This window comes from Ochotona princeps, chromosome 9, assembly GCF_030435755.1.
Source record: "Ochotona princeps isolate mOchPri1 chromosome 9, mOchPri1.hap1, whole genome shotgun sequence".
NCBI classification, from domain to species: domain Eukaryota; kingdom Metazoa; phylum Chordata; class Mammalia; order Lagomorpha; family Ochotonidae; genus Ochotona; species Ochotona princeps.
The window spans coordinates 29,392,803-29,406,345 of record NC_080840.1 but is presented as its reverse complement, the minus strand read 5'-3'; the positions used below and the strand labels follow the sequence as shown (position 1 = coordinate 29,406,345).

The following is a 13,543-nucleotide window of genomic DNA, read 5'->3' as shown; positions in this document are numbered from 1 at the left end:
AACAGCTCTCGGAATGTGAATGAGAAAGGTAAACATCTAGAAAAACAGAAACAAGAGTCTTTGGTGATCTTAAGATTGAACCCCTGTGACTTTAAGTGACACTCCTTTGTGCTCAAAGTTTCCAACATTTTAGGAAGATTTGAGAACGTGACTGAAGGCCATCTTTCATGCCTTCCAGGTTGTTAAATCCCAAAGATGCAAGTCCTAATGTAGCCAGGATGCCTTACATGATCTGCTCCTGTTCGCCAGTCTGGTACCCTGCACCACTCTCCTCAGGGCTTCGCAGTGGAGGCTCTTGCTCCTTCCACAGTACTTTGCTTCAATATCTGAAGGGTTGCAGAATTCTTCAGCTTCTTCTAACCTGGCCAGATTTCACACTGTCAGCAACATCCCCCTCACTCCACCCCCACCCGCCGGCTAAAATCCATTTTTAACAGCGGTTCTTTATCTTGACCCTCTTCTTAACATGATGGTATTTACAGATTTGTTTCTGTAAATTCCACAACATCAGGAATTGTTCACTCCTTTCATCTTTTCTGTAATCATTAAATGAGGATATGGCATACACCGGGAGTTTGGTTAATACTAACCACAAGAATATTTGAATCTGAGTATGCCACGCAAACTAGGCAAATCAGAAAGCTGTTGGGAAGTGTAATTAAACATGGAGTTTTTTCATAATCTACAGTTTTCGTGAACTTTTCGAAGGCCTCATGTATTCTAACTTAGGAAACATTCATATTGAAAGAAAGAACTACTACTGTAGTTTGCAGAGTTCTCTTGTAATAAAACATCTTAAATCTCCAGGGACACATACCCAGTGCTGTGACATGATTAGGACTGGAATCATGGTATCCAACCATACCCTGAGAAATTGTTTAAGATGCTTGACTTGTGTCTGTTTACAAAGAAAAAAAAATGAAGCAATCTTCTTCCTGACTGCTAGTAAAATGAGTTATTGAAACTGCTTTATTTCTGGAGTGGAGACTTGGGAGTTTGCAGAATGCATCTTTGCTTTGTTTCTGGAATGTCTGTGTTGCTTCCTAATTTATGTGAGTGCTTAGCTGTGCAGTATGCGTAGCAACACTGTTAACAACGGTGGGTGGCAGATTAATTATTTAGAGAAAAAGCGTTACAAATTCCTGAAATTAAAGTTGACAGACATCACTGTGATCTTTCATTCTTGATTTTTGGTTTTGTTTGTTTTGGTCTTTGGTGAAGAAAGAAAATAAAAGAGAAACCTTAAACTGCAAGCTTTTCTGGAACCTGGTGAAGACTGGAGACTCTTTGTGTTATGACTTGAAGATATATATGTTAGTATTTCTGCTCCATTCTTGAGGAGCGCTAACAAATTGTTAAAGTGCACCCGAGGGTAGAAAAATTAACTACCAAAAAATGCACCTGACAGATCTGGACCCGTCTGAGGTGGCTCATTGACTGCTTAGGATTTGTAACCGCTTTTTGGCTTTACCCACGCAGTGGGGAAAGGTGTCAGGGGAGCTGCGCGGGGTGGGCTGCCCAGACCCCAAGGCGAGCGCCCCGGGCTGCCAGCCACGCCTCCCCCTGCGGCCGCTGATTGGCGGGGCCTCAGCATCAGCAGCATCGCCCTGCGAGGGAGGGCGCCGCGCCTTCAGCAGCTCCAGTCGCCGGGATCCTTGGCTCCCCCGGGCGAGACCTGGAGCTTGCACTGCGAGCCACCGCTTCCACCCGACCGCCTGCTGCCGACTCGCTCCTCCACTCTCTCGCCCTCCCCAGCAAAAGTGGCGCCTTCGGCAGCCGGGACAACCTCGTCTCCTCCGGGCCGGCTCGGGGAGGAGGAGGTTCCTGACCCTCTGGCTTCGGAGCCACTGCGGTCGCTGCACTCCAGCCGCCAAGACGCCTCGTATCTTGTACCGCGGGAAAAGCGGATCCTCATCCAAGATGGGCCGGCAGGGCTCGGGGGGCGCCGGCACTGCGGGGCGCTCCATGCAGCGCTCCCAGAGCCGGAGCAGCCTGTCTGCCTCCTTCGAGGCCCTGGCCGGCTACTTCCCCTGCATGAACTCCCTGGAGGAGGAAGAAGGAGGTGAGACTCCCAGTCCCGGAGGAGTCGGGTGCCTTGCATGGGTTTCTATCTCAAAAAGTCGGCCTCCAGGGTAGGACGGGCAGGGGAGAGGGATTCTTAGCACCTCCCTCCGGACTCTGTCTGGAGCAGAAACTCATCAGAGCGTTTGAGCTGCGTGGTCGCTGACTTAGTCAAGGCTGTCCCAGGTGAAGTTGAGGTGCTGGAAGTTGGATGAGGATGCAGACCTGTGGGAGGAATGGCCGCGCGCCTCTGGAGCCCATTCCGGTCCTGTTTCCCTTTCTGGTCACACCTGCAGCCTTTACCCTTAGCATTTTGCCCCCAGGGTAATCCTGCCTGAAAACTAAAGGAAAAGGCAGTATCCTAACTCTCAACAGGAGTCTCAGCCGGTCGAAGCTGGGCTTAGAAGAGCTGTTTGATGCACACAGGTTGTTGATAGGTAGCATTCAAGTTTGTGCTTGGACATATATGCAACAGAACTATGAATCAGACTGGGGTTTGTCCATCCTCGCTGTTGGAGCAGTGGTGCTGTAACCAAACGGGAGGGAGGAAGGAAGGAAGGAGGCAGGGGGAGTAAGAGAGGGAGGGAAGAGCAATGAAGCAAGAGGAGGAGAGGAAGCAGGTAACTCCTTGGTGTAACCTTCTCATTGATTAGTTAGGAGTCCTTCATAAAGTTTGGGATAACACTTGCGTTTTCATCGTGAAGGATTTTCCTATAAAATGTCATAACACTAAAAATGTAATTTCTGAATTAAAGTAATAATTGGTAAATAATAAAATAGTTTATCTACTTATATAGTGTGTATTATTGCTTAGCAATTTACGGATGTGTTAGATGCAAACTGTATTCATTATTAGAACTGCATCCATAGAATAGCATTAAAAGCACGACTTTCGTGCTATTAATATATAAATTAGGACTTGTTTTGTTTTGATTAGGAAATCTGTAATGAACCCTGACTGATAAGAAATTACCTGTCATAATTTACCCCAAAGCAAGAAAAGAGAGTGGGGGATGGAGGATTAATAGTATTTTTGAAAGTGATAAGCAAACTAATTTGTTCATTACAGCTGTGTAAATCTCTTTGGGCTTATTGTTACGATATAAAGAACTATTACAGAAATTGAAAGTCGTGTTTGTCAAGGGATTCTCCTCAATAAACATGACTTCCAATTTTCCTAATAGCTCTTTGGCTTACTTATTCTTTTATGTTTCACTTATTTTCTCTAACTAAGTATTTAAAATTCTGGGGAATGTAGTTAAGTCAAGAAATTTAAAAATTAAATTGGTTAAGAGTAATCATAATTATAACTAAACTTATAATAATTATTGCTAGTCAGGTAGCAGCATCCTAAGAACTTGGACATGTATTTACTCTTTTAGACCCATCACAACCTTATGAGACAATAGTTTTGTATTTCCCATTTCAGTAACAAGGAGACTGAGCCGCAAAGAGATTCTGGAATGTACCCAGGTCATCAGGACTAGCTAGCACTCGTGCCTGGTCAGCAACGCAACCTGTGTACTCAACGTTCAGGCTGTTTTAGATCATTCTTCAAGTACCCTTGGCTGTGCTCACATGCTTAGTAAGTGGTAAATAAGGCCACTTGTGCCTGAAAACACATAGTTAAGTAAAACATACATTACTACGGGCTCATTTTGCAGCTCTCATTTTTTGTATGAAGTCTTTAGTCCTCAGCTAACCTTAGATGAGTTGCTTTTTTTTAAGATGTAACTAGGATTGTTGAATTTATAGAAATATCATCCCAAAAGCCTCTTTTGAGAAAAGAAGGCATTATTCAATGTGATTTTTGTCTCAAAATTAAAGTGCATTCACTTAAGCTCATATCATATTGAATAATTCTATAAGAAATGTGTACATCCACACATGAGATATTGGAACACATTTTTTTGTCCCATAATAAGGTTTCTTGAGTTGCCAAAGCAAAATATTCCATAGAGAAGGTGAATTTTTAAGGCAAACTATACAATAGGACGCATGAAGGTCATGTGGCTAAAACACTGAGCACAATTTGTGTAACACCATGATTTGAATCAATTAATTGTTTGACTGGACCAGTATGGTTTTAAAATTTGTTACTATTTATCTTCGAACATTGTGTAGTGGCTAATCTTTACTGTGCCTTGTCTTCCAGTTCTGTATCATTGTGTGATTTTTTTTTGGGGGGGGTGCAATGATCATTCTGAACAAAAATTACTATAGCGAAGTCAATAGCAAGATCATACACCATTCATTCATTCTTTGAGGATGTTTGAAGTGCTAGTAGCTATTAGAATCTGTGAATTTGGTTCATATGCTTAATGGAGAAAGACATTAAAAGACTATGTAATTGTTATTGTGGAAGTATGTTTTAGATAAAGTACTGAGTACAGTGGGAGAATGTAGAAAAACAACTAATTAAGGAGGGTAGGAAGTGTGTCCTGAGAAAGTAAATAGTAAAGGTTGATTCCAGTATAGATGACAGCTTTCTGTTTCTCACTAATTCACATCCCACATAACCATTTAAAACAATTTGCCCAGATTCCGCAGTTAGGCAACAAATGAGCTAGGATCCAACCCTGTAATCTGGCTTTGGAATTTATAATCTTTGCTACAATACTCCATATGCTGTTTCTGCATTATACTGCAATCCTTTGTAATGAACTACACAGTGTTGAAGACCAACAACAATAATAATTAGTACTTATCATGCACTTTCTGTGTGCAGATCCTTCAATTTCATGATGATACTTCAAAGAGGTAACCATTTTTCTCAATTTCTACTTGTGAGGCATGAGAAGAAATTAAAGATCAAAGAAAGAAATTAAAATCAAAGAAATTAAACAACTTGTTCATGTGTTATAAGTTCCACTGGGTCTGATTTCACTGGGTCTGAATTCAAATAAGGGTAAGTGGGTTATTCTTATCAACAGAATAATAATATTATTCACATAATAATTTTGTACACTTGCTCTTCTTTTGCTTTTATTCTTGTTCCTGAGTATATTCTAAATATATGTACTCTGGATCTTAAATTTTCTTTTTCTTAAAGTAATGGTAATAATGATAGTACATTACACATTACTAAACAATTTATAAATTATATTTACTTAATTTACCTATGAACCCTGTGTGATATTATTTTAATTATAAAAGCTACTTGGCCCAACCACTGACTCTGACTCCCTAAGGCAGGGATTTGCTGAAAGTAGAATTTTTAAACATTACAGGCAGTTCTAAGAAGGAAATATTTCAAAAGATTGTTACCATTCTTCATAGGAGAAGCATTCCCCCGAGTGTCCTAGCAATACATCCAAAGGCAAATACTTATACCATTTAAAGTAGGATATGGCATGTTTCATAAACCGGGGGCCTGGTTTCTCAGAAACTCTTAAAAGAGATTGATTTATCTATTTGAAATATGAGGTAGAGTAAGACAGAGAGAAAGAAAGTGACAGAGGGAGAAAGGTCGTCCATCCACTGGTTCACTCCCCAGAAGCCTAAATGGCCAGGATTGTGCCAGGCTAAAGTTAGGAGCTTCATCCAGTCTTCCAAATGGATACAAGGGCCCAAGCATTTGGACCGTCTTTCACTGCTTTTCCCAGGCCAACAGCAGGAGTTGAATTGGAAGTGGAAAACCATGATACAAGCTGGTACCCACATATGATTCCAGTGTTACGGGCAACAGCTTTATCTGCTACACTAAAATGGCAACCCTGTCAGAGGATGTCTTAATATTACATGTAGTTCAGGATTTGGGATCCATGTTTAAGTAGGTATGTAACATTTAAGGAATCTGACCTGCCTGATTATAAATTTATTTATTTATTTGTAAGTCAGAGTTACAGATAGAGGCAAGACATGGAGTGAGAAGGATCTTCTATACACTGATTCATTCCCCAAATGGGCACAAGAGCCAGGACTGTGTCAGGCCAAGTCAGGAATCAGGAGCTTCATGCAGGTCTGCCATGTGAATGCAGGGCTCCAAGCACTTAGGCCATCTGCTACTTTCCCAAACATACTCGTAAGGTGCTGGATCAGAAGTGGAGCAGCTGGGACTAGAACTGGCACCCATATGGAATTCTGCCATTAGTGGAGTCAGCTTAACTTGCTGTGCCACAATGCCAGCCCCTAAACTACGCATATTGAACTAGTTAATGAGTCTAAATGCTTTTATGTGTAACTAGCTTGGAAATTAAATTACAAGAAAGCCATATAAGAAAAATAGCTTAAAAATAGTCAGAAATACATATAAGGACCTGGCATATGATAGTTAAGTTATTGGGAATTAGTATACAAGTGAGCTGAGTGGACTGGAATAAAAGTAAAAATCTTTATGTCCCCTCCATTCCTTAGGAGGCATTCATGCAGTAAGATGACTAAAATCCATTGTCTATTTTATTCTTTGTGCATAGTAAATAATACACTCTTGGTTTGCATGTTTTACTTACTTAAAAGGCAGACAGACTGAAAAAAGTCACCTTTCATCCACTGATTCACTTCCCAAATACTCACAACAGCTGGGGCTGGGCTGAGTTGAAGGCAGAAACCCAGAACGCAGTGTGGCTCTCCCATGTGGGTGGCAAGGAGCGAAGTACCTGAGCTTCAGTTTTCTTTCATGCTTTAGTAGACTCTCTAAATTCAAAGCCAGTAAAGACAATTCGTTTCTTTATGCCAACGTCTTGTACATTTTTCCAAGGACTATATTTTAATGTAAGTGATCTCTGTAAGTAATGTTTTTGATTGGGGAAGAAGAGTTTTTACCTATTGCCTTGTATACATAGTATTGTCTGGACAACTGAAGGAAAAGGTGCTATGAAATAATAATATCAATTCTAGTTTTGAAATTTTGTCTTGTTTTCTCTTACCTGAAGATGAAAACAGGATCTTGATTTTAATGCTAAGAATGCTGTATGCAAGGCTCCTCCACCAGACCCCATGAGTACAAGCCCCAACCACTTCACCTGGCCCTGCATTTGCCTTTCCTTTCCATGGCTCCCATCTCTGTCTTTTTCCAGAGGAGAGTTCTTTCCCTTATTCTGTGACCAGGATCACATGCCCAGTGAAAAAAGGCAGCTGCTCACCTCCAGATTCACCTGCAATCATTCTACCCATGTTACAAACCGGTGTTTCGCCACCCCAACCCCAAAATTCTTAGAGATGTCATGTACCTGGGTTCGTCCCCTCACTACAGCCAGAGAGCAGGACCTTGTGTATAAACGTAGTCACCAAAAACCCTTTGTGGGAATTTCAGTGGCTATTGTGAACTTTGCAGAAATTACGCTAAGTGTCTGCTTTTATTTGTATCACCATGAACAAAAGCCAAATTTCCTAATATTTCAATTTTGTCTAATGCAACTAAAATGTAAGAGTAACTGTTTAGCACAAAGTGATCCATGAATCCATTAGTGATCTGTTGTTCTCTGATTAGTCCTGGAAATTCAAAGCCAGAAAATAAATATACATCAGTGAAGCAGGACACTTTGTCAGATGAAAGGGATACACAAACTTAGAGGAAGCTTAGCCCTGTACACAGGAGTGGAGAAGAGTCAGTTTGAGCTCATTTATGCCAAATTGAATATTAATTCAAGTCTGGCACATTTTTTTTCATTTTCCCCCAAGACAAGTGATAAATTTACTTTGTTTAGTTAAAATACTTGACCTTCCAAAATGTTGGCACTCAAATAAAGATATTTTAACATTATTTGCGCCAAACATAGCAGTTATTATCCAAATGTGAGCCAATGACTGCTAATTTGAAATTTCTGCCAAAAAAACGCTTCTTTCCCATTCTTGTTGTCACCTTGATAGATTGACACCATCTTAGATCACCTTTAAAATCACTTATCATCTGCTAATTAACTTCTTTCTGGATCTTTCTAGTCTAGTCTAACACTGCCCTCATAACAGTTATCTTGAACAACATCTTGATATTGACCCTGATCTTCCTACAGAAACTTGAGTAGATTATCATCTCCTACAGCCTGTAGCCTGACATTCAAAGTCTTGATCTAGTTGGTACCTACAGCTGAGTTTCTCTATCATCTTTAGGCCAGTTGATTCTATACACCCAGCCTTCGCACCCTTTGCCTCCAAATTTGTGTTGATGCCTTTCTCTTTTTCTTCTACCGCTATACAGAATATATTCTGTCAAATTGCACTTCGAAGCTCAGCTCATATCCCATCTATTTATGAAATCATTAGAGGTAGTAACAGGGCAGCACAGTAGTTCAGATGCTGTTTGGGATGCCCCTATCCCACACTAGGCTGCCTGGGATCAAGTCCCAACTCTGCTTACAATTCTAGTAGCTTCTTGCTAAGTAAGGTACACTCTAGGAGACAGAAATAATGGCTGAGGTCATAGGATCCCTGCCACCCATGTGAGAGATTGAGATTAAATTCCTAACTTTGGCCTGGCCCAGTCTGGGCTGTTGTGGACATTTAGGGAGTGAAACAGTAATGGAGGATATTATCTATGTATGTATGTATCTTTCAAATAAAATGGGGAGAGGAAAAAGAGCCATAGATTGAAAAAAATGAGAAGCAGCGGTAAGATTTAAACAGAGGTCTTGGGGGTTAGACCTGGATTTGAAATACTGTCTCTTTCTATTACTAGTTGTGTGAGCATAGGAAACTATTTAACCTCTTTTGACTGTACTTTCCTCATTTTTATAGGAAACGTACATAACAAAACCTAATATTTTGAATTGATATTATTATGTTGACGGTTTCCTTATGGTTCTACTTAAAAACATTTTTCTTTTTTTGAACCTCCAGTGGTATGCTAAAACCTAAATTGTTAGCCATATGTGACTATTTAAATTTAAGTGAATTAAACGTTTTATATTTCAGTTATGTAGTGATGACATTATTGGCCAATGCATCATTATAGGATGTTTTTATCATTCATGAAAAATTATATTAATCAGCTTGGCTCTAGACACTTAGTGTTGTATAGTATTTAGAATAGATTGTCTTGGGTTGCTTACCATTTACCTCATCTGCTAAGTAATATAATCACATAATTAGAAACTATATGATCATGTATTACATGTATCCATCTCCCCTAGCACCTTGTACCTAACAACTTAACAAATATGTGGACAATGAATAGTAACGAAACGCAAGTAGTTTCTATGCTTATATTATGGAATGGAGAAAAGCTACCAAAATTAAAAGAGACTACATTTATTAAACAATTTCCATTGTTTTGTATATTAGAGTACTTGAATGTCATATATTCTTTGTAGTTTAACTAGAAGTTGTATATACTTACCTCCATATAAAATAAGAAAATTTTTTCTTCCCATAGTATGAAACCTGTGAGTGCAGTGTGTTACATTAGAGAGCCTAGGTGCAAACCACAGACACTAATTCTGATAATTCGGGCAGGGAAAGTATTTGCTAAAGAATAACACGAAGTAAGCTACAGAGTCTCTAGGAAGGCTGAAGAACCTGGACTGGAAAGTCAGGAATGGTGCCCAAAACCATATTAGAGAGAGTGTCCTGCGTGTGTTGCCAAACAGCCAGTGCTGTGCCATAGACATTGCGGCTTGCACTGTTATCAGCCCTGACGGTGAATCATTCCCATGCTCCTCCAAAACAGTTCGTGGAAATTATATAGTCTGGCCATCAACCTCGTTAAAATGGAAGCCAGCAGTGGCTGCTTCTGTGCCTCAGTAGCTACAGAGTCAAAGTTTGGGAAATCAGTGCCTCAGTCTGACTTTTATCTAAGTTACACAGCAAGCTGGAAATTGGCATCAAGTTATTTCAGTTTCTACAATTGAAGGATGAGGGTTTTTTTTTAATACACAAGCAGAGGATAGTGTGGATGAATCAGAAGCATTAATAAACATCTTCTTAGAATTGCCAGTGGTTATAAGAAAAGCTATGAAGCTCAGCCTGATTCACTATATTTGGTGTGTTTAAATAATACTTTGCTATTTTGTTATTCTTCTCTGTTCAGTAGGTATAAGAAGACAAGAAAGGAAAAAATACTGGCCTTTCGGAAATTCGTTAGGTTTACAATCTCTGTTTTCTGTCAGTTATATTTCTTTTTTTTTTAAAGATTTTATTTTTTTTTATTACAAAGTCAGATATACAGAGAGGAGGAGAGACAGAGAGGAAGATCTTCCGTTCGATGATTCACTCCCCAAGTGAGCCGCAATGGACCGGTGCGTGCCAATCCGATGCCAGGAACCAGGAACCTCTTCCGGGTCTCCCACGAGGGTGCAGGGTCCCACTGCTCTGGGCCGTCCTCAACTGCTTTCCCAGGCACAAGCAGGGAGCTGGATGGGAAGTGGAGCTGCCGGGATTAGAACCGGCGCCCATATGGGATTCTGGTGCATTCAAGGTGAGGACTTTAGCCGCTAGGCCATGCCGCCGGGCTTGTCAGTTATATTTCTAACTCTAACAGAAATCTCATCTGACAAAGACTTTCAGATTGAGGAATCTGGTCTTTTAGTTTCTAGCCTTTGTTTTCTCAGGTGCGTTTGTGCTCAATTTTCATGGCAGTTACCTTGGTATCATGTAATAAAGGGGCATTTGGGTGAAATGTCCATCTCAGCTGGTTTGACCAACATCATCCAGATTTTTATGCATAGTTTTCCTTTCACAAAGTTTAGGATCATTTCACATGTCATGCCAGTAATTTTTCCATTTATGAATTTGTATATCATCTTACAGTTTTCAAAACTATCACCTAGAGTATCCCCCTTACTGCTGTAATAGTAGCATCTGATCATAAGAATAAGAAAGTACCATAAAAACAAGTGAACAAAGACTAATACAGAGAGATGCGATTTCTGATAACTCAATGTTTTAAGAATGTCAACATGATATGTCTTACTTTTATTAGAAAAAAAAATAGAATTACCTTCCAGCAACAGAGTTATAATCATGGTCTCGTTTCTTATTAAGCATTAGTATTAATGAAAGTATTCACATTGAGAAGAGTGCATTTATTCACTGGTATTGCCCTTCCATTTCGTGAATTAGGATCAAGATACAAACAGGTTCTTTCTTTAGTGCTAGGTGGTGGCAAATCAATTTTTTCATGGTGTGTTCTATTTGATTTATAGCATCATCTGTTGAAAGACACATGTTGTATTTTGTGGAGTGTGTATCACGAATCGAATGAAATGAATATGTGTATTATAAGGGAAAGATATTCCTAGCACATGTGCTTTTTAGCTTTATTGTAATTATATGCTGCCTTCAGGTTCATGAGGTCAGAATTTAGCTATGGAACATTTTCTCATTTTTCATCTAAAACACAAGAAAGTATCAATGATCTGAGTTTAACCCTACTCATAAAACAATTTGAACTTTATTTGAACATGCAAGGAGAATATGAAATAAAGTTTCAAGTTATTGATTACTCCAGATTAGGAAGCAGTACGTAGAATGCTAAATGAAGGTAATAGCACGCTTTGAGAAACAAACATAGGCATTCATATTGCCAACCGCATCGTTTGCCAGCCAGCTCTGTCACTTGGGCAGTTTCTCATGTAGAAAGTGACAATAATAATCATAATCTCCATACAGTCCTGCAATGAAAACTGGAGATAGTTGGAGTTTATGTCCACAGTCTTAACATTGTTGTTAGTGAACACAGATACCCTTTCTACCATTGGTCTTGAACTTAGTGATTGAGGTCATCTTTTTTTCAATTATTATTTTGAAATATTTTAAATGTAAAAAAGGAATGAATATCAACTACAGAGATTATTATTTTTATGAAATTATTTATTTGGAAGGCAGAGTGATAGAAAGAGCACACCCCCAGCTAAAATGGTCACAGAAGCTAGGTTTGGAATGGACTGGAGCCAGAAGCCAAAAACCACTTCTGGTCTCCCACTTTGGTGGCCAGAAGTCGAATACTTGAGCCATCATCTGCTGCTTCTCGGGTGCAATAGCGGGAAGCTGGATCAGAAGGTAGCCAGAATTTGAACTGGCATTCAGTGTGGGACGTGAGCATTGTAAGGGACAACCTAGCTCATTTTGCCACAAGACCCTCCCAAATTACCCATTTTTAATTGGCGTGATCATCTGTCTCTGCCTCTATCCCCCCTCTGTGCACACACATGACATATATTTTAGCCAAACATACATGTAGGTATATATTTTTAAGATTAAGGTGAATATCACACATCACAATACTTCACATCTAAATATTCAGCATACATATTCTAATTTTTTAAAACAAAACTATTAAGTTAACAAAGCTTATAACCTCTGTTAATTTCATATTTAATTTCCTTCTGTTATAGCATTTTGTTGTTTTTCTCCTTAATCCAGGATTTGGTCAAGACTCACTCATTGCATTTGATTGCTATGTTTAACAAAGTATTTTCACTTTTTTATATCGACTTTTGAAGAGTCCAAGCAAAGATTCCTCATAGAACATCCAAAATTCTGGATTTCCCTGATAGTTTGTTTATTCTCTGTCTTTCCAGTTAACTGGACATTGGATATAGAGCTGTAATTAGATTTAACTGTCCCATGCGTGTTATAAACTTATATATCCCATCACTAGACACATAATGCCAAGTTTCTCCCTCTTAGAAGTGCTGATTTAGTTAACAAGTGACTTCCATATTCTTCCATATTCTCTTCCATATTCTTTATCCTAGGATAAAGATGTATTTTTTTCTTTTGTAATTACTAAGTAAGTTCTGGAGTGATGAAATGATACTTTGGCTCTCTGATTATGCTATTCCACAAAACCCTGTCATTCAGTTAGCATCCATGAATCTAGGGCCAACCCTTGTGTGAATCAATTATTGTGAAAATCTTAAATGAATTTAATATGAAACCTAGTTAATCTTGTCTCGTAGATTTAAAACCTTATATTCTTATCCTTTTACTTTGTCAAATAGTATAAGTTGATTTTGTATTTAACATATATTTTTTTACATACAGCCAGCATTTCCCCATGCAATATTACATATTTTCTTTTTTTTTTTTTTAAATATTTTATTAGCAAGGATGAGTTAAAGGGAGGGAGAGATACAGGGAAAGAAAGAGCAGGAGAGGGGTGTTCCATCCCCTGATTCCCTCCCCAAATGCCTGCAACAGCTGGGGCTGGGACCAGGCTGAAGGCAGAAACCTAGAGAACTCTGTGGACTTTCTGAGGGGGTGGCTGGGGAACAAATACTTGGGCCATCTTCTGTTGCTTTCCCAGGTGCATCAACAGAGAATTGGATTAGAAATGGAGAGCTGGGACCTGAAATCATTTAGGGAAATGCGAAAGTGGCAGTCAGTGGCTCAACCCACTGTACCACAAGGCTGGCCCCTATTTCCTATTTTCCTAATGATGAGCATTTTCAACTCCTACATTGCTTTTACTAAAACTAAATGATTATATACATGAATACAATGGTAATGCTTCATGCTAGGTAGAGATAGGGATGCACTCTGAGAAATTTTTTAGTCAATCTCATTTTGTGTGAACATAATAGATAGTGTAATGACACAAACC

General features: G+C 39.3%; 1 protein-coding gene across 8 annotated transcripts in view; it reads left to right on the top strand.

Moving 5' to 3' along the window:
* Positions 1–13,543, top strand: part of RIMS2 (regulating synaptic membrane exocytosis 2) — a 506,806-nt gene that overhangs the window by 475,108 nt on the left and 18,155 nt on the right. Inside the window, exon 1 of one of the 8 annotated variants that reach the window (XM_004580669.4) lies at positions 1,567–2,062. The exons of the other annotated variants lie outside the window; for them this stretch is intronic. Within the exon in view, the coding sequence (XP_004580726.1) occupies positions 1,921–2,062 (142 nt within the window). The 5' untranslated portion in view covers positions 1,567–1,920. Of the gene's footprint in view, positions 1–1,566; positions 2,063–13,543 lie in introns of those variants that run through there. 8 annotated transcript variants of the gene reach the window in all.